The sequence below is a fragment of the Lissotriton helveticus genome, chromosome 12 (genome assembly GCF_964261635.1).
Source record: "Lissotriton helveticus chromosome 12, aLisHel1.1, whole genome shotgun sequence".
In the NCBI taxonomy this organism is placed as follows: domain Eukaryota; kingdom Metazoa; phylum Chordata; class Amphibia; order Caudata; family Salamandridae; genus Lissotriton; species Lissotriton helveticus.
In genome coordinates, this window is record NC_136073.1 from 870,681,495 (window position 1) to 870,706,221 (window position 24,727).

Sequence of the window (24,727 nt, forward strand, 5' to 3'; positions counted from 1 at the left end):
CTCCATGTCCGACCTGAGGAGCTTGGACACCACCTTCGGAATCAGAGCCAGGGGAGGAAATGCGTAAGCAAATGCTCCTGACCAATCCATCAGGAGAGCATTCCCCTGCGTCCCTGGCCGATGAAATCTGGACGCGAAGGCGTGGCATTTTGCGTTTTCGTCGTCTGCAAACAAGTCTATGGTTGGACGACCCCAACAACGAAAACGTTCTTCTACCACTTCGTCGTTTAGCACCCAGTCTGGCTGATCGTCGAAGTGCCTGCTGAGTGCGTCTGCCTTGGTGTTTAATTCGCCTGGAAGGAGTACTGCCACTACTGATAGGCCCCGAGCCAGAAGCCAGTGCCAGATCGCCTGAGCCTCCAGGGAGAGAGGGCGAGATCGTGTGCCTCCTTGTTTGTTCAGATAGAACATGGTGGTGGTATTGTCCGTCTGAACCAGAACTGAGTCGGTGTTTATAGCTGGAAGAAAAGCCTTGAGAGCTAGATGAACTGCCCGAAGCTCCAGCATGTTGATGTGGTAGGTTTGGTGCTGAGTTGACCACCGACCTTGAATTTGAAGGCACCCCATGTGTCCCCCCCAGCCCTCTAGAGAAGCGTCCGTGACCACGGACAGTGTTGGAAGAGGTTGGTGAAACGGTACTCCCAGCAACACATTCTGCGGGCGAGTCCACCATAGGATGGAAGTCTTCACTGCCTGGGACAAATTGATTTGATCCTCCCAATTCCCTGTTGCTTGGTCCCACTGGTCCTCTAGAACCTGCTGCAGAGGACGCATTCTCAGTCTGGCGTTTGGAATCAGAAAAATGCAGGATGCCATGGAGCCCAGCAGGGAAGCTACCTGTCTGACTGTTGGATGTCGAGACTGGAGGAGAGACCTGCACTTCTGTTTCATAGATGATAGTCTCTCCTCTGAAGGAAACGCTTTTCCCAAACTTGTGTCCAGAACTGCGCCCAGGTAGTGGATGCTCTGGGTCGGTTGTTGGACAGACTTTTCCATGTTCACATGGAGGCCTAGTTTGTGTAACTGTCTTAGGCACAGTTGAAAATCGCTGAGTACCTGTCGGGGAGACGGGCCTTTCAAGAGCCAGTCGTCCAGGTATGGATAGACGAAGAGCCCCTTCTTGTGTAGATAAGCCGCAACCACTGCCATGCATTTGGTGAAGACTCGTGGTGCTGACTTGAACCCGAAAGGCAGCACTTTGTACTGGTAGTGCTTGCTTCCTACCACAAATCTCAGGTATTTCTGATGGCGAAGGGCGATTGGAATATGAAAGTACGCATCTTGCAAATCCACCGAACACATCCAATCCCCGACTTGGAGATGTGGACATATTTGGTGAAGAGACAACATGCAGAACTTTTCTTTGACCACCACCTTGTTTAGAAGGCGAAGGTCCAAGATGGGTCTGAACTTGTCCTCCTGATCTTTTTTGGGGACAAGAAAGTATCTGGAGTAGACTCCTTTTCCCCTTTGAGAGGGAGGCACTTCCTCGATGGCTCTTTTTTGAAGAAGAGTCTTGACCTCTCTTCGGAGAAGATTTAGTTGGTATGGGCGAGACTTTTTTGGAGGTATGGGCTTTGGGATCGCACGGAAACGTAGTGCATATCCATTGCGCAGTATATTCAGCACCCAACGATCTTTTGTGATGCTGACCCACTCTGCCAGATGTTGCGAAGCACTTCCTCCCACTGGAGTGGGCAACGGCGCCAGAGGAAGCCACTGCTCAAGCTTTTCCTCCTCTCGTCGTACAAGAGGACTGCTGATGACCTCCTCTACCCTTGTTGGATTTGCCTCCTCGAAATTGGGTTTTTCCCTGATTTTTGTTCTGGGACCACTGAGGGGTTTGAACCCTCTGTTGAGCCCCTCTGCCCTTGTTGGATTTGAAGCGTCGTTTGAATTCCTTCTTCTTCTCCAAACCGACCGCTTTTACCGCGTCCAGTTCTGTCTTCATCCTGGTCATCTCCTCATCCGCGTGTTCCCCGAAGAGGGAGGACCCAGAGAAAGGAAGATTCAAGATGCGTTGTTGAGCATCAGGTTTCAGGCCTGTTAAGCGTAACCAAGAAGACCTTCTGGCACATACTCCACGAGAATAAGAATGCGCCGCCAACACTGCACCGTCCGCCGCGGTGCTAATCATTTGGTTTGCCACCAGACAGCCTTCCGTTAGTGTTTCTTCAAAGTCCTTTTGGTCCTCCTTCGGGAGCTTGTCTTTGAAGTGCACCATCGAGTCCCATAAGGATCTGTCATATCTTCCCAGCAGCGCGGACGCACTGGATACCTTCAGGGCAGAAGCGGCAGCATTACAAACTTTGCGACCCCATGAGTCCTGTGTCTTACTGTCCTTATCTGGCGGGACAGAAGATGAAGGAGCGACTGCATGGGTCTTCCGAGCTGCTGCCACAATCACAGAATCTGCTGGTGGATCAGATTTGACAAAGATTGGGTCTGAGTCAGCAGGCTTGTATTTCTTTTGTATACAAGCCGGCACTGCTCTGATGGTTGCAGGGGTGAGGAAAACGTTCTTGACTGGTTCCATGATCCCTGGGACTAATGGAAGTAACGGACGGGAAGAAGATTTTTGGTGTAATGTCTCAAAAATTACTGTGGTAGTCACCTGTGGGACAGCCATCTCAATATTTAATTTCTGAGCCCCTCTCTGCAGAACTTCTAGATAAGTATTGATGTCGTCCACTGGAGAGACTCTGGAGATAGGGCTGTCTGTGAGAGTAGGAGAGTAATTCCTTCTGGAAGATCGGGTGGAAGAGGTGGAAGAGGTGGAAGAGGTGGAAGGAGTTCTTCTACTCCTGCGATGGGAACTGCGTCGCCTCTCGCGGGATCTTCTGGAACGGTCTTCCCTTCTTGGAGAACGAGATGTTCTGGGACGTTCCTCTCTTCTTAGAGAACGATATCTATCTGGTCTCCTTTCAGGTGAACGTGCTGTGCTGCCTGTTGCCTGGGAGGACTGACTCTGTCCACTTCCGCAACCAGCCTTTGCAGCGGAGATCTATGTTCCGGGCTGACGTACTGTCGAAGGCGTTCCGTAGCCCCTGATTCCTTCCAATTTTGCAGTGGTGCATACCATCTAGGGGACAGCCTCACCCCATGAGCCGAAACCTCTGACCGACGTGGAGGAGATTTACGGACAGGACTTCTGGTGTTTGAAGATGATCTGGAGGAACCTGAAGACTGAGAAGATGAGTCACGCGAAGCCGATTCTGTAACAAGAATCACCGAGAGTCTCGACGTTGATCTATCCCTCATCGTCGATGAGTGATGCGAAGAACGACGGTCTCTCGTCGTCGAACGGCGCGGACTTGCAGACGACGGAGCTTTCTCTCACGATGTCGAGCGTCTACGTGACGACAGCGGAGGAACTCTGGACATCCTCGACACCGAACGTCGATGAGACCTCGACGGAGATCGCCTCCTGGACGCCGATCGACACCTGGTTGTCGACGGCGGAGGGGTCTTGGTCCTCGACGCTGGACGTCGCCCTGACGTCGGTGGGTGAGTCACACTTCGACACCGATAGTCGCCGAGATGACGACGGTGGAGGCGTGCCGCCCCTCGACGCCGAGTTGACGACGGCGGAGGGGTCTTGGTCCTAGATGCCGATCGTCGCCGAGTTGACGAAGGCAGAGGGGTCTTGGTCCTCAACGCCGATCGTCGCCGAGTTGACGACGGCGGAGGGGTCTTGTTCCTCGACGCCGATCTCCGCCCGGTTGACGACGGCGGAGGAGTCACGCGCCTCGACGCCGATCGCCGCCCTGTTGACGACGGCGGATGCGTGACCTCCCTAGACGCCGATCGTCGCCTGGTTGACGACGGCGGAGGGGATTTCACCAACGGAGCTGGCATCCTCGACGTCGGTGGCGAACCTGATCTTCTTATCGACGGCGAGCCCGCCGTCGATGGTCGTTTTTCAGCTGGAAAACCCACTGGAAGATGTTTCTTCAGCGCCGAGCCCGATGTTGAAGTTGAAGGACGTGAAGACTTGCCGTTTGAAGGACTTCTGGCCCTCTTGATGCCCTTCCTCTCTGGGGATCTTCCTCTGGAGGACCTTTTAGCCAGTCCATAAATGCGGTTTCTTTCTCTGTCTTTGAGAGTTCTCTCAGACAGGCGCTCGCAGTGTGGACAGTTCTTAGGATCATGATGATCAGGCAAGCAAAGTATACAGACATCATGACTGTCTGATTTTGCCTTCTTGTTGCCACAAGAAGGACAGTTGTCAAAAAGAGAAGGCATTTTAAAATAAAATGCCACACAAAAAACTGTCTAAAAAGACAGAACCTTACTTGACAAGATGTTAAAAGTCAAAGTAAGTACCAAAGGATAGAAAAATGAAGTCAATTTCTGTCAGAAAAGCCAGAAAAGAGTGGAGCTGTGTTACCAGGGTCCTTCCTGAAGGAGCCGGAAAGAACAACTGACCCAACTGTCACCCCTGAGGCATGATGGGATACTGGGGGTCATGAGTGCCTTAAAGGCACGGTGTCAGTTTTTTGTTGCATGCAGCTACAGGTTGGCTTTTCAGTCTTTTTAGACTGTGTGTTTGCAATGCAGCCTGGGAGCTTTCTATGCTTTCAGTGATTTATAAGGATTTCTGCTGTTTTCTATGCATTAAAACATTCTAAACAATCTTTGGTGTTGTTTCTCATGTTTTTAATGCAGATGTTCATGTAAGGTGGAAATTCTTTACAGCATAATTCAGCTCTACTGTTTATTTGGCTGCAATTGCTTATATTTATATATATATATATATATATATATATATGGGGCACATATTATATATTGTTTCCGGGGTCCCGCGCATGGGTGGGAATATTCTAATGCTTATGACTTTGATGAGGATACCCCTGGAAGAGAACAAATATTACATGCACTGTTAGGGGACATGGATCTAGCAGGGTCCCATTTATACCCCCTAGGTGTCAGAATTGAAGCATATACGTGAGCAAATCCCTAATCCACCAATCCGAACAGAACTAGTTAGGCCATTGGATGGGTTGTGCTAAATTGTTCACAATGCCCCAATTCCCCAAGGTAGAAGCTGTAGGCCACATGCACGCTAGTTAACTTAGGTACATCTCTTCTGTATGAGCCATAAGCCCAGGTCACGGTCTTCAGGTCCTTCAGAGTAAACAAGTCCCCAAGCCCCCCCCTGAGAAGACGTCCCCATGAGGAAAAGCCAGGTCATATACATTTGACCAATCACGGCTATTTTGTGCTTTATGCTACTAGCCAACAGAATTAAAGTGCCCACGTGGCTCTCGCTTGTAAATTAACAGGGATGTGTCATGTTTTCACTTTTTGGAGAACCTTGTCATGCAGCCTGCAGTGGTAGTCTGTATGAGTTAGATGCTGGGTCCCTTAGAGCGGCGGAAGATATGCTGCAGCTCTTAGCGACCCTCCACAGTACCTATGCCCAGTTAAAGTTGCATCAAATAGCAGGCAAACAGTGTGTTTGGGGGTGGGGGGGTTCGGGGAGGGAGTTGGAGGAGTACTGCAACAAAAAGACAGTTTCCTACAGGCAGTTGCTAAGGAGCTTCAGCAACTTGAGGCAGAGTAAAAATAACTTTCTGAAAGTTACATTTCCCATATATTTAATAGAAATCAGACTTTACCATTTATTCAATTAAAAAAGAAGTCTTTAAAATAGCTGCTATGTGTCAAAGGTTATATAGTAAAGTGTATTACCCATATTTTGACTTGTCCAATGTGAATTACATCCTGACCAGTGACAATATCTTTATGGGCTTAGTCACTGAAAGTACATGCCATGTCTAATATGACCCAAATCCCACTCTTAAATAGTATGCACCCTACCTCGTGGGCAGCAAGGTAAGATTTGGTGTGACTGATTTTGATTGAGCTGTTCTAGGTGCTTAATGCAGAACTTGAACACAACTTTCCCTGTAGGCACTAATGTCTTAATTGCACTTGTGCCAAATGATACATATTGATTTTAGAGTTCCTAGACTGGTTTTGAGACTTGTTACCTTTCTCACTCATTTGATTCCAGATTGGGATGGTCCCTTTCTAAAAAAGATTTAGAAAGTGAAGTCATTGACGCCTGCTTCTATGCCAGACATTAGGGTAGTCCGTTAGAAGGGGCCAGAATATCTCCTAAACCAGATGATGAAAAAAATAATTTTTCATGCTAGTAACTAGGCTGAGCTGCACTTTATACCCAAGCAGAAACCCCATAATAATGTCAGATTTACTTTAATTGTAACAAATGTAATGCTACGAATGTGCTCAGAATGTAGCATTTGGCATGCTTGGTTATTTGTTGTATGGTCTTTTAAATTATTTTATGTAGGATCAACATGGGGTGGGGTATCCTGTAACAAACAGGGACAGCACGCTGGTATACTTACTTGTCATTAGGATCTTGGTGGGATGAGCCCTCGTCAGACTTCTTTGGAACAAGTAACTTCTTAGGACTTTCTGTTGCACTTGGAGATGGCTGCACAAAGGCAGAGCATTACAATCAGTTCCACTTTAATATCTCGCATAAAAAACAGCAAGTGTTCTAAACTAAAGCACAAAAAGAATGCAATCAAAAGTGACAATATATTTAGTTTTTGTGGTGAGGAGGCACTTGACCCTCTAGCTGCATATTATTTAAAATTGGGTGTTCCCCCTTAAAATATTATACAATTGGGGATAGAGGGTGTGAGTAGTGCAAAACTAACCACATCCTATTCACTAAAATATATATATTGACTTGCATTTTGCTATCCTGTTCCTGCTGTTCCTGCAGCCCAACAAGAGAAACAATGGTTTGCATTTATCCTGCCAAATTACACCACTTTTTGTATACAATAATTCCAAGCCTTGTTGTCCATGTATAGTCATCTGATATGTTTGAGGAGGTTTTGAAAGATTCCTTGGAGACTTGGCAAGCTTTTATGTCAGGCTGTTGAAACGTATACAGAAATCTTGAAAGATGGAGAGGCGAAAGTGCCCCCACTCTTCTACCCCCTTTCCCCAGTGTTACTTCGCTACATAATGGTTGAGGCAACAATATGGTCCTCTATTGAAAACCATTCACCCTTTTTGGACCCCTGCTTCTGTTTTCCAGCGTGCTAAGCACTGACGGAAACAATCTTGGATTAGGGTGGTTCTGGCACCTATAGCCCCAGTGACAAACCCGAAATTCATCAATGACATCAGTATGTCTTTTTGGGCAGTAGGCTTTAGCTACATGACAAAATATAGATTACAAAATGTAGATTCCAGTGTTGGTATAGAGACTAACCTACTTTTACCAATGAGCATGAAATGTCAATTTTTGTATTTTGAAACGTAGCCTTCAAATGTTTACTGTCCCTTCTACAACACCCAGCTGGGGGCATCCCATCTTCCTTTGCCCCAACAGGCACCCCAGTTAGCTCATAAGATGGCTCCATTCCGTAGGAGAAAAGTTTCTTTGTGGACATGACACACAATTAAAATTTAAACCTTCCCCTCCAAAGGCTTTCCTTTTATATTTACACCATAAACACAGATACTCAGCGGCTCAATCTAGAAGTACAGCCTTCAACAAATTATGACTGTCTGTGAGACCAGAAACAGAAAACACAGCGGCTAGCTGAATACAATTTTGTAACTAATTAGTTATAAGGAAGTTGTTTACAACTGGGTTATAAAAACATGATCTAGCCACTAGAAAACTGTAACACAGTGACAGGAACTAGTGAAAAAGTGTTCATATTTCCAGAGTAAGAGCCTACGATCAAATGTATCCGGCTTTAATTCTGCAGTGCCCAATTTAAAATAATTGGAAATTTAAAAAAAATAAGTCGAACAATAATAAAGAAAGAAGCAATGGTTACTTACTTGTAGACCTGGTTCTGCATCATTGTGATCTTAATTGAATTCATAAATGTAAGAATAATTCTGCCCCATGTATGAACCTTGGAACAATTAAGTCCCAAACTATCTCCACGGAGGGTGAACAAAAGTAACATGCCCAAGGGAAAAAAGGTCACCCACTGAGTAGCCTATTTAGGCTGATGTTTTTTGTACATGTATACTACTCCTCCAAAATATAAAGCTACACAGCAGCACTGTAAGTGAATGAAGGCAGAAGGAGGCCTGTTGGCAGAGAGCTGAATTAAAGGGCCCTGCCAAGGCTAGCATGTATCCCCATTTCTGAGAAACAGTCTTTTGAGAAGAAAAATCCGACCCGAGAGGGCTGCAGTTGAAATTGTAGCTGCCACAGTGTAACTGAAGGCTGGCTTCTTGAAGCAGGTGGGCCCACTGCAGCCCTGGAGATTTCTAGATGAATATTTCTTAAGTCTCAACGTATGTTGGGACTTACAGCATTATTTTTTTTAAGTGCTGGGAGCCTTGGGCTGGGTGAAGCTGAAATTCAGTCTGACACCATGGAACTGCCGGGCCCGATACTTTTCCAGCAGGTCCCGCTGGAGGAAACGCTTTTCAAAAGCTTTTCTTCTGGTGCCCAAAAACTACAGCAATCTTCTAAGGCCACCAAAACCTCAGGGGAGGGCACTTAGAATCTATCATGGTGTCAGTCAGAGGCCAACAGCGAAGTCCAATGCAGGTCCAGTTGTTACCAGCCAACTGGGTACTCTCAGGAAAAAGCCTCCTTGCAGCTTGCTGTGTCCCTGTAACCGCACACTATGCTAGCTAACGGACGCTTAGCGTCCAATTCTTTGCCCTGGATGCAAGAGGGAGCCGGTCCAGTCCTTCAAGGATCCTATCGGACCAATGACATCAGGGGGTGCACGTTTAAGGTTGGCATTAGCTAGAGGCTGATGGTCACTCTTTGTCACTCCGTAATCCATAGGGTAAAAGTTTCTAGTGGCAAACCGACCTGCTTTTTCAGCAGTTCCTGTTTGCCTTAATACAGACAATCCCAAAGGGCCCCTCACTCTCAAACTTCAAAATGGGGGAAACTTTTCTCCCATTGTGCAGAGCCTGTGTGCCCACCTGGATGTGGCCAGGGTAATCAGCAGTCCCCTCCCCTGTGGTCACTCAAAGCGGTTCTAGGGGAAGCTTTCCTCCTACTGGGTTTGGTGCCAGCCTGACTAATGAGGACAAAAGCTCAGAACTTCCAGGTGTCACCTAACATTTACTTGGGACAGGCCACGCCCTTTGAAGTAAAGCAAGTTCCTGGGCCCATCCTAACTGGTCTTCCTGCCAGGGGAAGAAAACACTTCCCCACTCCCAGGCCGTTGTCCCTGCTCTGAGAGCTGTTTCCACACCTCTTTCACACCTAATTTTGTCCAAAACCAGCTGGACAGAACTAATGCAAATTAGCCTTCAGCAACTTCAGGCAGGGTAAAGTAACTCTCTACAAGTTTTACTTTCCATGTATTTAATAAAAATCCAACTTTAACATTGGATTGGATTTTTACTAAATATAAAAATAAATCTTTGAATGGAGTCTATAGCTGGTACAGGTCAATAAATAAATATCAAAGTGTATATTCTATATGTTTTCCTTCGTGCTAGTTACAGCCTGACCAGTTACAATGTAGTATTGGGCCTAGTCACACGTCATTTCTAATGTCATACATGTTGCACTTATAAATATTATGTACTCTACCTCGTGGGCAGCAAGGTGTGCTTAGGAGTGACTTATTTAATATTTGAAATCAAGTTTTGTTATCTGTCAAAAGGATTATATCTATATGCTGTCAGGCCACACAGGGCAGGCCCGAAGCAATGTTTCCACTGTAGTGGATGGGACTAGGTACTGCAGTCCACAAATGGTATTCAACTTTCCAGACCGTGGGTTTGTTTCTGCACCACATACTATTTCCTTACAAGAAACTTAAATGTGCCAAACAGGTTTTCAGCCAATTTCACATGTTTTGGCAGCCAGAGCAAATACACTTCGCACTGGATAGCAGTGCCCCAGTATTGGAGTTCAAGAGTATCAGCAGAACAATACCAAAAATACTTAAGTAAAAACTTGAGGTGATCACCCAAAAAGAGGTCACTTTCAACAATGAACAAGTTACTTACCTTTCTGGAGACTACTCAGACAGAAGATTTCTCACTTCATGAATATCCACAGGCACCAGAATGAATCCAGGAAATGTTCTTAGCAATGGTAACATACGACAATTGGAGGTTCCATGTGGCTCCATACTGTCTTTGTGAGGTCCAAGAAGAGAGACAGAATGGAGCATACAAGATACCCTATCTTTCTCTTTCTGAACCCCAGATAGGGAGGACTGCGAACAGAATGTAGGCGACACTGCGCCAAAATCTAACTACAAACTTTATTATGATGTGTAGGAGTCCACTGGGAAGAAGGAGGGCAATGAGATATCTGAGGTTAAATAGAGTATCCTTAAGAAAAAGGATTCCTGAAGGTAAGCAACGTCTGATGAATACTTCTAACTGCAGATTCTTCACCTTATAAAAAGTTACTACTGCAGTACCTCCCACAGACAGGGATTTTTTTTTGAGTGAGTGGTTTCAGATTAGTAAGTCTTGCAGGACCAAACGGGCAAAATGGCACTCCGGTCAGACCAGCCTGTCACAGCAGTGGTGCTTCGTAAGCATGTGCACCGATGCTCAGGTCTCAGCCTGGCAGATATCCACTCGGGTAAGAGGGTCACCAGGGCTCTCAGCACTAACTTGTAGGGAAAGACAACGGTGTAAGACATCTGCGCTGAAAGCACCTGCAGTTCACTCACACAGCACAAAGAGGTGATGACAATAAGGTGTGCCAGTAGTCGCAGTGAGCAGCCGTGCACTGGCTCAAAGACTTGCACCTAAGGAATGTCAACACGAACTGCATGTTCCACTGCTTTATAACGAACAGCTTCTGGGGAAACATGCAAATCAGACCTTTGGTAAAACCCCTCACGCCCTGTGATTTAAATAGAGATGGCCGATCAAGTAAACACAGAAAGGTCTGACTGATAGCCATTAACTGAGTCCACTGCAAGGCCTTGCTGGTCAAATAATAAAACTAACACAGCACATCCAAAGTTTGGCCTGCAGAGAGCTGGCATGATGAGCACCACACCAGGCAGTGAATTTATCACCGCGCCCAGTGTACATGGAGTTTATTGAAGGGCTTCAGGCAGCATGGGCGACATTCACTACTGAGACCGGTAAAGCAATGCATTCAGCTGTTGCCGCTCAGTCTCCATGCTTGGCGGTGTAGGATGTGGGGACTCAGGCGCAGGGTCTTTCCCCTGTTGCGGAGTAAGGAGGTCCTTCAGACGTGGTAGCAGAATCAAGGAGAAATGCACATGGGCTCTGGGTACCATATTACCGTAGATCATGACCGTGAACAACCCTGTGCCTTGAAGTGGGAGCGTCCTCTTGTTATGTTCAGCAACATACAGTTGTGCTTCCTGCTTCTGGATCACCTTCAGGCACGTGAAGGAACATGTATTGCATTATTTCCAGTTGTGACTAGAGTCAAGCACCCAAGGCACACATCTTGCAGGTCTGTGACCAAAATCTGCTTTCGGAACTATTTAAATCCTGGCACTTTCTTTGAGATAAATCTGAAGTCGCCTTTAGACGATAAAGTTGGGAGTGGATCTCCGTATCTGCATCTAAGGCCACAGAATGAAAATAACGAACTCTATTCTGTGATGGACTCCACATACGTGACTCCACTCTGTCACTTTCAGGGTGGTACGAAATCACAGCAGAGCCACATGTCATTACTTATCAGTGTGCAGGAGCATTGCTGAGACAATTCTCCTGATCCTGACGCTTGAGGATAATCTTATGGTAAGCAATTTGAAGTTAAATGTAACAAAGTAACCATCAGAATGTCCATATAGAAGGATGTCATTTTTTTATTTTTTACATTGGACATAATAATTTTGTGCACCCTCTTTGGAGATAACGTATGGATTAAGTGTACTGGGGTCCATGCATGGATGAGAGGAATTAGTTGACCAGTTAGGATTATTAATGATCCTACGTGCCCAGGTTTAGGTAAGACTAGCAACTTCTTAATATATATCCCCACTCACAGAAAATTATCTTTGCTTTACACCATCCATATATGAATAATCATACAACCTGAAATGTGTTAAGTTATCACTGTATGTGGTGCATATCGAATCTACCTTTATTCCATTCAACAGACTTACATTGAGGCAACAAATACTTAGATTAAATCTACTAAAGACCTTTGGGGTCATCAGAAGTCAACTAATTTTCAATGTCGTGACAACAGAAAAAATCCCTACCACGGACTGAGGAGCTTAAAAAACACTTCCGTCTGAGTATACTGAGACATATTTTTTTAAATGGCTGAAGGGATCTAATTTTCTGGGCCATCTCTGAGGTGGTGTGCTCCATGTTATGTCATGTTCTAAACTTTACTCCTGCTTGAAGGTAAATCAACTACGTGTTCAGGCATGAGGTTTGTCCAGGGCCACCATAACAGTGGATCAAAATCTAGGTTAGTGGATTTATAAAGCAAGCCTGTTGATTTTTTTCAATTACTAATGATAAAGCAACCCAACATGGAAATGTCACTTGATGGTGCCAGATGGTGTAGAAAAACTGGAAGGACTTTTTTTGTAAAAACTTGAATCAGGTCTTCATGCCAGGTGCTCATGCCACCCTGCATAAGTGGAAGACGTGGGCTTGCAGGAGGTGATTTACCCGCGCCCTGTAAAACCTATGACAAGCCGGGGTCTTTCCATGTAATTAGACAAGCACATACAGCCACAATAACTCCAGAATTCATTACAAAGAAGTGAAAAATAGATGGTGTACACGTGACACTTGCAGTTATCGAAGAACTTCAATTTTGATTTGTCTTTGAATTAATTCACTCCCAAAGCTTTGACCAAGGATGTGTTTAGAATACAAATATTGAATGGCCGTCATATGTTTAGGCATGACATTGTATAACTTCTAGAAATGTTGACAGTTTTAGAGTAGGAACTCAACAGGAAACATGAGCAGTGATTAATCTGCCTACATAACTGAGGGATGCAATGTCATAACACCCTTTGAACAAATCTGGGAGGTGCTGAAGGATCCAAGTAAATTGAGAACAATCAACGCCATTCTCCAGATAGCAACACCACCAAACCCATGCATCACCCATAGACCGCTGACACTAGTTTCTAGGAGGTGGCAGTTTGGGTTTTAGTGTTTAGCCGACATTTTTAAGATTTCTACCTATGCAGATATAATTAAAGACTTCAGAGAAGCATCAAAGTCTAGAGGATCATAAATAATAAAATAGTTCTCAATTTAAGGAGAGTATATTTGTGTCACTTCTGCTGTACAAGAAGGGTTAGTCTTCTCAATAGTACCTCAAACACAGCAAAGATAGGAGCATTCCAAGGAAAGATCAAACAACGTCTGACATACATTAAAAATATTACCCTTTGGAGTGCGGGATCATCTATTAAAATCTGCTCATAAACATATTGTCCTGCTGAGGTAAAAGCTATTTGCTTCCTCAAATCAATCTCTTCTCAAAAGGGTGTTTGCAACATATGTGCATTGCTTGTATTGGACAATTAAAAGGTATCGTCATCACAAAGAAACCAATTTACTCCCCAACCATCACTACGAAGATATTTATAGAACAGCTGAGTACTGATGTTTTAACAACAAGACGTCTACACAGTCGCTCCTCTGGAGCAGTGTCTGTACCTGATTCTTAGAATACTGTGGAACTCTTCAAGGGTTCCCCGGAAAAGTTGGATGGATCAATGATTAAAAAAGGGGCAGAGGTACCTGAATTACGGGTGGAACATTAGGGGCAGCAGGAACATCATCCGTCAGAGGGGCTATGGTCTTCTTCCTACACCAACACAAAGAGACCAGAGACTTGAATTCAGAGGCATAGAAACAAGCAACTTTATTCTGCATCATGCCAAGTTTCAAGGAATCTACCAGCATTATCCAGCAAAGAGTGCATGAATTCCATGCTACACTCCTTGAAATAAGGACTTGGGGGCAGATGTATCAAACGATTTTTTTGTCGTAAACGCTGCGATTCACAAAATAGCAGCGTTTGCGACAAAACAAATCGGAAAATGCTATGCATTATTGAAATTGCATCGCAAAATTAAGGAATCGCAAAATTTGCGATTCTTTAACTTTGAGTCAGCATTTAAGGAATCGCCAATTGCGATTCCTTAAATGCTATGTATGAAGCACCCAAGTTGTGAGATTCCTAATTAAGAAATCGCAAATTACCACCAACTTGAGGTTGGTGGTAATTTGCGATTTCTTTCACAAATGCACTTTTTGCCATTTGTGAAGGTGCCATGTGGCGCATATACATGCCCTTAGGGCATGTATGTGCGCCATATGCGCACACATTTAAATTTCCGGGGTGCATCAGGGTGTCCTTATGACACCCTTGCACCCTTGAAATTATTCTCAATTTGCGATTCTCAAAGTGCGAATCGCAAATTGAGAATAACTTCACATTCATTCCTATGGGCCTCCTAGCCCATAGAAATGAATGGGAAATTATTCCTTAATTGCGATGAGCAATTTGCTAATCGCAATTAAGGAATTTTAAGAAATAGCAAAAAAATTGCGATTTTTTTATACATACCATTTTGCAATTCTCAAATAGCGATTCTCAAAAATCGCTATTTGAGAATCACAAATAGGTATTTTGATTCATCTGCCCCTTTGTTCACTTAAACTGCCTTACTTCTCCCCATGCAGATCGCCATCCTAAAAGAGGTTTTACAGTTCTGGCTGTGTGCAGTAGATGCAAACAGTCCATTCAAGGCTCACTGGGTTACCACATAGTTTACTTATACAAACACATGCAGCAGAGGAGAGGTGAATAAAATAGGGGAAGAATGTCAAATGGAAGGAACAATGGAGGAGAGAAAAAGGAAGGAGAACATGAATGAAGGTAGCAGGAATAAAGAAAGGGAAAGTAAACCGCTAAGGGCTAGCACAAGCAGGGAGAAAACAATGCAATGAAGGAAGATGGAATAGAGAATAAGAAGTGTAGGAAGGGATGAAGAAAAGTGAATGTATAAAAAAATGAATTCAGTGCTTACTCTGGTGTTCTCCCCCGTGGAGTGTCTGTAGTAGGAAGCTTCTCGCTAACTTTCTCCTTGGCTGTATCACTGGACCCCGTGTCAGGCTGCCTCTTTCCTTTCCAATTTTCTGCTTTTATCTTGAGTGCAGCCTGGTCATGGTACCTCTGGATGGGAGCCACGGTAGGACTGTCTGGTGCTTTGGCGACAGCTTTGCTGGGATCAGCCTTCGTTCTATCCCCAGGAACATCCTGTGGCTTTCCCGTACAGCTGGTCACAGGAGGAAAGTGATTGTTAAGATTTAGTGGGAGGCTTGTTGGTCTACTGGTGATGTTACCATCCTGCTTGTCCATCGTTTGCTTCAGGTCCACTTGTTGGCTGCTGGCATTTATGTCACGCATATCTGCCACATAAACCTTTGAATCAGATATAGTTTTACGATGTGTCTTATCTACACTACTGACTTCTTTGGCATTACCCTTGTCCGACAATACTTTTTCCTCCACCACGGTATCATTCGTTGACACTTTATTCAACTCTTCTTTTAGGTTTTTATTTATCTCTTGAACTGGCGACTTTATCTCGCTCTCGTTCTCTATACCACCATTCAGTTCCCCGCCATTTGGGGTTAAGGGCTCGTCCTGTGAAATTGCAGAGATCTTGTTCTGCAATTTGTCATGTTCCAGCCCTATTTGCCTACGATATTCTCGCTTTTCGCGGAGGCTGACTGACCTTTTATTAACATCCGGAATGTTCTTCATAGTGACCAATACAGGCTTCTTCGAAATGTCGAGATCCTGGTTTTCCTCACCACCGCTACCAGATTCCTCCTCTCTCATTGAGACTTCACTCGGTTTCGACTTCTCTGCTTTTTCCACTTTAGGAACTCCATTCAGAGCTGCCTGTTTCAGTTCTTCCTCTCTCTTCTTTGCCTGCAACAACTCCTGCTCCCTCTTTTTGGCTTCTAGTAATTTCCTTTCCATTTCCTGCTTCATTTGATGAAACCTGTTGAGAAAAACAATCATAAAATCATGTTTTTTCCAACTTTATGCCAAGCTGGGAAAACACAACCTTTTGCAGGAACACCGATCGCTTGTAATCTTTATTTTCACCTCAAATGCAGCAAATTGTCCAACTTGTTGCAACACCCTTTTTGGTGAGGAAAAACTTCTGAACTTCAAACAAACAAAGGCATTTATCAATGTTGCACTTACTTAAGCATCATTTGTGTTGATCTTTGCCACTTACCTGGCCTTCATTTACTAAAGTTAAGACCCAAAGAGGTTTGCAAAACGGAGTGAAAATTACTTACACCCGTTGGTGGGCATCACTATATTTCATGGTGTGGCTTCCCCTTTAGTATGTTTTCCTGTTTCACAATCGGAGGACCAGCTCCCAAAGCCCAGACCCACACTTCCTTAAAACTAAAGTAAGGCTATGGTGAACCTTCACTAGGTGCCACGATAAACGAGTCTACAATTTTACAAGCTCTGAGTGGTACAATAGTTTTTAAACCCAGTGACAACAGGATTCGGATTGCAAGATGTTAAAAAGGTAAGAAAATTGATATCAAATGGGATGTTAAAAAAAGTAAACTATTTTTTTTATATTATGTTTCCCCACTGCTCAGATACCATTCCTAGGGCAATTAGGTGAGCTTAGTGGACAGAGGTATTTGCAATCACACACCTACAATCTCTGGCTTACAAGTTGAATAGCTGACAAAATGAGTACAAACACCACTTAGAAGCCAATTTAGGGGATGGTGTGAGCTATATGGAAAATGCTACTTACCAGTATGCATCTGTTCTTGGCATGTAGAGCTGCAGAGTTACACACTGTGCATAAGATCGCCACCTGGTGTTGGGCTCGGATGATTGCACTTTGTTATTGTCCTGGAGAAGTCTTTGGAAGTCACGAGATAGGCGATTCCTCCTGTGGACCATAGTGCGCATGGGCATCGGCTCTATCTTCAGATTGTTCTTTCACCAGTAAGGGAACTGATGGAGTTTTGTGAGAAACAGGAAATATGCCTATGTATGCTGTATCTAAATAAGATAAACTGGACCAGATAGAGGTAGCCGGGGAGGCGGGTGGGCGTGTGTAACTCTTCAGCTCTACATGCTAAGAACATATGCATACTGGTAAGTAGCATTTTCAGTTCGAGGCATATGAGCTGCAGATTACACACTGTGCATAGATTGTATAGCAGTACTCCATCCTAGCAGCACTACCAGTATCTGATGAAGTTGTTTGAAATAATGTTTTGAGTACAGCCTGGCCCACACTAGCTTGTTGCTTGGCTTGCACATCTACACAATAATGTTTTGTGAAAGTGTATGGTGTAGACCATGTAGCTGCTTTGCAGATGTCATTTAAGAAAGCCATTGAAGCCCCTAATTTCCTTGTAGTGTGGGCTTTAGGTGGAATAGTTAAGGTATGTTTTGCTTTTTGATAGCAGATTTAAATGCATATTACAATCCACCTTGCAAATTCGGGTTTTGATATAGGATTGCTTTTATGTGGTGGAGAGAAGGATACAAAAAGTTGTTTTGTTTTACGAAATGCTTTGGTTCTTTCAATATAGTACAGGAGTGCTCTTTTGACATCTAGAGTGTGAAGCGCTCTTTCTGCAACTGTCTGTGGTTGCGAGAAGAATACTGGCAACTGGATGGATTGGTTGAGATGAAATGGCGAAATGACTTTGGGTAGGCATTTTGGGTTTGTAGTAAGAACCACTTTATTAAGATGTATTTGTAATAATGGTTCTTAAATAGTAAGGGCTTGGAGTTCGCTAACTCTTTTAAGAGAAGTGATGGTCACTAGGAAAGCGACTTTCCAAGTCAGGAATTGTAGTTCACATTTGTGCATAGGTTCGAACGGAGGACCCATGAGTCTTGTGAGAACAATATTGAAGTTCAACACAGGTGAGGGTGGTACTCCATGAAGGCTTTGATGGCAGGTACTCTAAATAATGACAAGTGTTTATTTTGTAAGTAAGCTGCTATAGCAGCAAGGTGTGACCTAATAGATGTGTATGCTAGGTTAGACTTTTGTAGATGTAGTAGGTAACATGTGAGGTGTAGAATGGACACATCTAGGGGATTGATGTTGTTATTATTACAATAAATAACAAATCTTTTCCACCTGGCTGCATAGCAGGCTCTAGTGGTTGGGAGTCTAGCCTCTTTGATGATATACATGCAGTCAGAAGGAAGGTTAAGGTAACCAAATTCTAAGATTTCAGGAGCCAAATCGCAAGGTTGAGTTGTGCTGGATATGGATGTCTGATTTCTCCATGGCTCTGGGTTAAGAGGTGTGGAGAGAGGTGTAGCTTTTGGTGGGGGACCACTAAGAGTTCCAGTAACATGGTGTACCACGGTTGTCTGGCCCATGTTGGAGCAACTAGGATTAGCGTCAGTGAGTGTTGCTGTAGTTTGCGAACCACCAGTGCAAAGAGTGGGAGAGGTGGAAAAGCTTACGCAAATTTGCCTGACCAATTCATCCATATCGCATTGCCTTTGGACACTGGGTGTGGATACCTGGCGGCGAAGTTTGGGCTTTTTAAGTTTTTGTGGGTTGCGAAGAGATCTATCTGTGGGAGCCCCCACATCTGAAAGAATGGTTGAAGAACTTGCTGATGCAGTTCCCATTCGTGAGTTTGTTGCATTTGACGACTCAGTAGGTCTGCTATGCAGTTTTGGACTCCTGGAACATGCTGGGCTAGGATAAAGAGGTTTTGAGGAATGGCTCATCTCCATATGCTTTGTGCTAGGAGGGATAGTTGGAGAGAGTATGTCCCTCCTTGCTTTCGTATGTAGCTTACTGCTGTCATATTGTCGGTGCGGACTAGGACAGTCTGGTTTAGAATGTGTATCTGAAATGATTTAAATGCTAGAAATATGGATTGCAATTCCAGATGGTTGATGTGGAGCAACCTTTGTTGGGGTGCCCATGTGCCCTGTATGGTATGATGCAATAGATGAGCTCCCCAGCTGAAGAGTGTTGCGTCTGCTGTCAGCACTATCTGTGGAACTGCCTCGATGAACGGTTGCCCTTTGGAAAGGTTTTTGGTGTTCCACCATTGCAGAGAGCGAGTCTTGCACGAGGGACTACGAAATGCAAGATGCCATCATTCCTATCAGCTGCATGAACACTAAAGCTGGGAGAGAATGCTGAGGTTAAAACTTTGTGATAAGGCTTTGTATGCTTCATATCCTTGCTGGATTTGGATATGCAAGTGCCTTTCAGGTATTTAACGTTGCCCCTAGGTATTGCTGTATGTGGGACGGTTGCAGATGAGACTTTGACTGGTTTATGGTAAACCCCAAGTTGTGAAGCAGTTGTATTGTAGCATGAGTGTGTTGTACGCATTGGTTGTATGACTTGGCTTTTATGAGCCAGTCGTCTAAGTAAGGGTACACATGAATGTGTTGTCTCCATAAGTGCGCTGCAACTACTGCTAGACACTTGGCTGATTTAAAATAGTATTTTGCACTTCTGGTTTGAACCCAGAAATGCATGCCTACGTAGGAGTACACTGGTATTAACTGCTCTAGAGGCGGTATCAGCTACAACTAGGGCACAACGAATGGAGGTATTAGTGATTATTTTACCCTCCTGAATAAGGTAATTGGCCTTGGTTTTGTCTTTCTATGGAAGATGTTGTAATAGGGACTCTAGTTCATCATGGTGTGGCCTATCATACCTAGGTAACAAAGCGCGAGTATTAGCAATACACCAGATGTTAGCTGCTTGTGACGCTGTTCTTCTGCCTGAGGCGTCTAAGAGCTTAGACTCTTTATCAGGGGTGGAACATCACCTGATGTTTGAGAATTTGACCTTTTTCATTTGACACTACTAGGGAGTCTAATGGGACGGGGCCTTTAATATAGGCTGGGTCTCCAGGCGCAACTTTGTACTTTTTGTCGATCCTAGGGTTAATAACTCTAGCCCGCACAGGATCTTTAAATACTTCTAGTGCATGCTTAATTACCCCTTTACGCATTGGCATAATGGAAGTTAACCTTTGTGTGGTGTCAAGCGTGTCCATAAGGAAATCTTGCATAGGATCTGTGTGCAGGCTAACCCCATGGTATTGAGCAGCCCTGTGAAGTAACTGGTTGAAGTCTGTTATATCCTCTGTAGGTGAAGGCCTAGAGGGGTATATTTCCTCCTGTGGAATATTAGGCACATCTGGTGTGTTATATTCATCCCAGGGGTCAGGGGAAGATGGTGGACTCTGGCCCCCAAGTGGTACTTGGTATGGTGTTTCCCCCTCATCAGAAGAATCATCATCATTCCCTGGTCGAGATGGTGTAGGAGAATGATGTGGTGGAGGTGGAGGAGGAGGTGAAGGAGATGGTGGATTAGGTGGTGGAGAAGGGACCCTAAGAGGAGATGGAGTAGTTTCTTACCTGTAACTCCATTTCTGTAGTAGGGGTATCTCTGTTATAGTCATAATCTGAGAATAGTCCCGCCCATGTGCGTGGACCCCGGAGCAATCAAAATAGTCTCTGTTGTCCTCTTCTGCAGTCCTGCATAGACACTTAAGAGAAAATCAAAGTCCAATAATGCAGCCTGACATTAACAAGGCTACATTGGCCAGCACTTCATCCTGAAGTGAAAAAGGATAGCCAAATAATATAGAAATTTACACATTTTACAGAGTTTCAGACAAAGAAACTCCCCTTCACAAAAATCCTTTGTCATGATAGAGAGGAATGGTTGGACAGACAAGCCCCATAGGCTGCCATTATGTGTCTGGAAAAGGGATACCATGCCTTTAAGGAACCCTCCAGAGACCCTCGGTATCCCATGATGCACAGCCAAAGATAAGCTACTTTCAGTTCTTTTTTCCGGCTCCTGCTAGCAGGACCCTGAAAAGCTCTTCAGGCTTAGGCAGTTCCTTCAGTACCGATTTTCTATGGTTGGTAGATTTATGAGGTACTGGTCCCATGACATTTTTATGATGTTTTACCGGCTCTGTGGTTTTGGAGCAGGTTGGTTTTTCGGAACCAACAGCTTTTTCGGCTCCGGAGGACGTGGATCCGAAGTCTTTGGTATTGACTTTTTACTCAGCTCCGGGTGTTTTTTCGAAGTCGATGTGCCTTGCGGTTTAGGTACCGAATGTTTTGATGGCTCGTGACGGTGGGCTTCAGCGCCGAGTGCTTAGATGTGGAAGCATCGACTGGCACCGAGGATGGCTTCTTTTTAGGTGTTGGTTCGGTAACGAAAGCAGGCTGGCTCGAGCCTGAGCTGCCTGAAGGCTTAATTGGCTTCTTTGCCGAGCCTGAAGGCGGGGCATTGGAAGCAGTCTCTCGGTGTGCACCTGAGTCCGACTAAAGCCATCTTTGGAGTTGTATGGGTGGGTCGGGGTCGACGTTCTTACTTACGACCCGCTGTGCCGGAGTGATTTCTTCAACATCAAATGCCTCTGCTTCGGATTCGCTGCCGAGGACGACACCTTCTTTTTCCAGTACATCGACGCCATCTTGGAAGATGTCGGGGATTTGAGCCGAAGGGCGAGCCATTTTTCTTTGAGCTTGACGATCCCGGATGGTTTTCTTGGAGCGGAAAGAGGCACAAGCTTCACAGTCTCTGGCCTCGTGCTCCGATGAGAGGCAGAGGTTGCACACCTCATGCAGATTGGTGTGGGGAAACTTCGACCCACATTGAGGACACTTCTTGATGGCGTCTTTTCCATGAGCCAGATACAGAGGCTCAGGTAGGCCCAAAGGCCCGATTCGACGACTGGAATTGAGGACTTCAAATCCGTTGAGATGCGCGTCAAGTGTGATCGCGATCGAAACAGTACTGTCAAATGGGTGAAGGATTGCGCGTCGAAATCAAATCGGTTCGAACTGGAGCGCTAGGAATACATCCGAACCCGACGGCGGAAAAATACAATCTGAAGATGGAGCCGATGCCCATGTGCACTATGGTCCACAGGAGGATTCACCTATCTCGTGACTTCCAAAGACTTTTCCAGGACAATAACAAAGTGCAATCATCCGAGCCCAACACCAGGTGGCGATCTAATGCACAGTGTGTAATCTGCAGCTCATATGCCTCAAACACATATTTATTATGGATATTATTTTTTGCTGTTATTGGAGGAGGGGATGTATGACATTACAACGCATGCTTTCACTCCGCATGCCATTACGACGCAACTTTTACAACGCTGGATAGTGAATAATTTACTATTCCAACTCCAGTCCCCGTGGATGGTAGGGAAGGTGTTGGATAGTAATTAAACTATTCCCTATCCTAGAGCGCCCTCCAGCGCAAGTCGTTGTAATTTTTTTATTTTTTTTATTTTGCAGAGTTTTATATAGCGCGAACTAGACCCAAACCAAATCAGGTATCAGAGCGCTTTACATAGCACCAGTTACGTTACATGAGGACGGACACATAGTAATGACTTGCGTTGTAATAGTTGCGTCGTAATGGTAGTGCGGAGTAAAAGTTGCGTTGTAAAGGATGTTTCCCGGAGGAGGTACTTTTTGTCCAATCAATATGATTTCTCTCCGCCACAATTAGACACAGTAAAACTGTTTTTTGTAAGTGCTGCCCCTTTAGAGAACTTTGCGTTCCAATACACCTTAATTTGAAATATCCAATCCAAATATATTCGGCTACATATCAGACTTCCCTTATGTGAGTGATATTTTAATATGCACATGAAAAGCAACATGGTACATGCATGGCCTCTTGGTAAAGTTTTGTTGATTTGGTTGCCGAATACAGAATGAGGCCACAGAAACCTGAGATTATTTGTTCTCTTCAGTCATGCAAGGGATGTCCTATGCTGTATATTATGAGAGCATAGGCAAACAAGTAAATTTTATCCATTCACCTTCTCTCACAGTTAATTTCCTTTACTATCAATGTGTTTTCTCTCTCTCTACCATCATTCTCACCCACCATCAAGTCCTATCAATATTAGAAGGATTTACAGGTACCGACGGACAAAGAGCATGACCTGGATAGTTTCGTCTGGCTGCTTCTCCTGCCTATTCTTGTTCCCACAAAACCTATCTTGTCTAGTTTGCTGTTTGGTTTGTCCCCTGTGCTTCTGCGGAGGGGCAGTGCCACATACTCACTTTCTATGGTGATATATTTTCCAATGGTGTGTACTCCTGCATCACTACGTCTCAAATAACCACGTCAAGTTCCAGCAGTAGCAGAAAATGTTTATCTCTTTTGTTTGTGTTATTTCAGTTTAACGCCTTCCGTACTCCTGTCGGCCGACGGGAGCACTACCTCGCTGGTGCTGCCTTTGGCCAATGGCCGACGGAGCTCCGCCCACTCTATAGAACGCCCGCACCGTGGCAGAAAAACCGCTGCGGTTAAGGCGTTAAGAATCGAAATATTTAGATTTGCATTTCCATTAATTGCATTTTCAGCCATTTGCTTGTTCAGAATCTTGAATTTATGCAGTCTGACCCTCAAAGTCTTATCTTTTTTGTTGTAATGTGCACAACACATTGCGCATTCCCTGACAAGAAAATGCCCCATTAACTTTGCAATTAGATCATGTCATTGTAGACTATACTAAGAATTACCTCCAGGTGATTATATATTTCTTAGTGCAACTGAGGCAGAACTTCAAAAATATAGTGCTCTGGCCAGCAAATAGGTTTCAGGTCACAACATGGTATATGATTAGTTTTTGAAAAAGTCAAGTTCTACCTATTTCTGTAAAATAAACATACACAGATGTTAACTCATACCAGGCAACTCACATGCTTTTCTCACTCTACTTTACCTTGTACGCAGCAGGTAACCTCTGCTATGGGCCTGCAGGAGACAAATGCTTCTTTGTTGCTGTAGGTACAGTTTTCGCTGCACATGTCCACGCCACACTGCTTGGATATAAGCTGCGGCATTGTTCTTCAACTTCCGGACAGCGTACAACCTCCAACACCGCTGCAACAGTTCACAACATGATCAAACCACCTCAAGTGAAGCCCGTGATCACAGACAGAAGACTGCTCATGCAAGGACAAGTTGGCTAGAGCCAAGTGCCTAACTGAAAACTGAACTCCAGCCATACTCCAACACAACCTCCATTCTTAGTACATCTGGCTCCATACTCATTACTATAAACTGGGAGCAGGATGTCGAGTTATGTTATAAAGTGATAGCATGCAAAATCAGTCTGCCACCTCTGATCTGATCTAAAAAAATTCTATGCAAACCTGTACAGCCATGTCAAGAACGGCCATCCACTGAACAGGTAAGCAGATCTATGTAGCTTTCGACCTTGCAGCTTTCCTTAAGATTAAGGTCTTCCAACATAAACCACGAGGATTCACGTAGCGGAGGCATTCCAGACATGAACAAATAATTTTCGAACTGGCTACATTTTGCCCCAATCAACTTCATCGTAAACTAATGTATTTAAGGCACTTATTGGCCATTTGTATGTTTAAGCAAGCACATGCTACTAAAAACTCCTCTCACGCACAACATGGCCCTAGCACAATAAAAAGGAGGAAAAGGTGCAAAGCAGATCAAATACACAATTATTTCAAAAAAGTAATAGTCCTATTCAAAAGGCAATCCAATAAGTGTAAACAAACTCACACAAATCGCAGCAATAAATGCGGAAACGTAACAAGCAAATAACATACGGCAGCAGACGTGGGAACAGGGAAATAAACAGGACAAATCACTGTGTGAACAAAAAAGGAAGATCCTGCACAAACCTGAACCAGCCACTTTAACCG

At 44.5% G+C, this 24,727-nt stretch overlaps 1 protein-coding gene across 9 annotated transcripts in view; it reads right to left on the bottom strand.

The window, feature by feature from the left end:
* MYO9B (myosin IXB) overlaps positions 1-24,727 on the bottom strand; it is a 443,882-nt gene that overhangs the window by 169,769 nt on the left and 249,386 nt on the right. For all 9 annotated transcript variants that reach the window (XM_078671320.1, XM_078671318.1, XM_078671314.1 and 6 more), the window contains 4 exons: positions 23,764-23,924; positions 15,012-15,995; positions 13,717-13,783; positions 6,378-6,466 (listed from right to left, as the gene is read on the bottom strand). In XM_078671320.1, the coding sequence (XP_078527446.1) occupies positions 6,378-6,466; positions 13,717-13,783; positions 15,012-15,995; positions 23,764-23,924 (1,301 nt within the window). The remainder of the gene's footprint in view (positions 1-6,377; positions 6,467-13,716; positions 13,784-15,011; positions 15,996-23,763; positions 23,925-24,727) is intronic.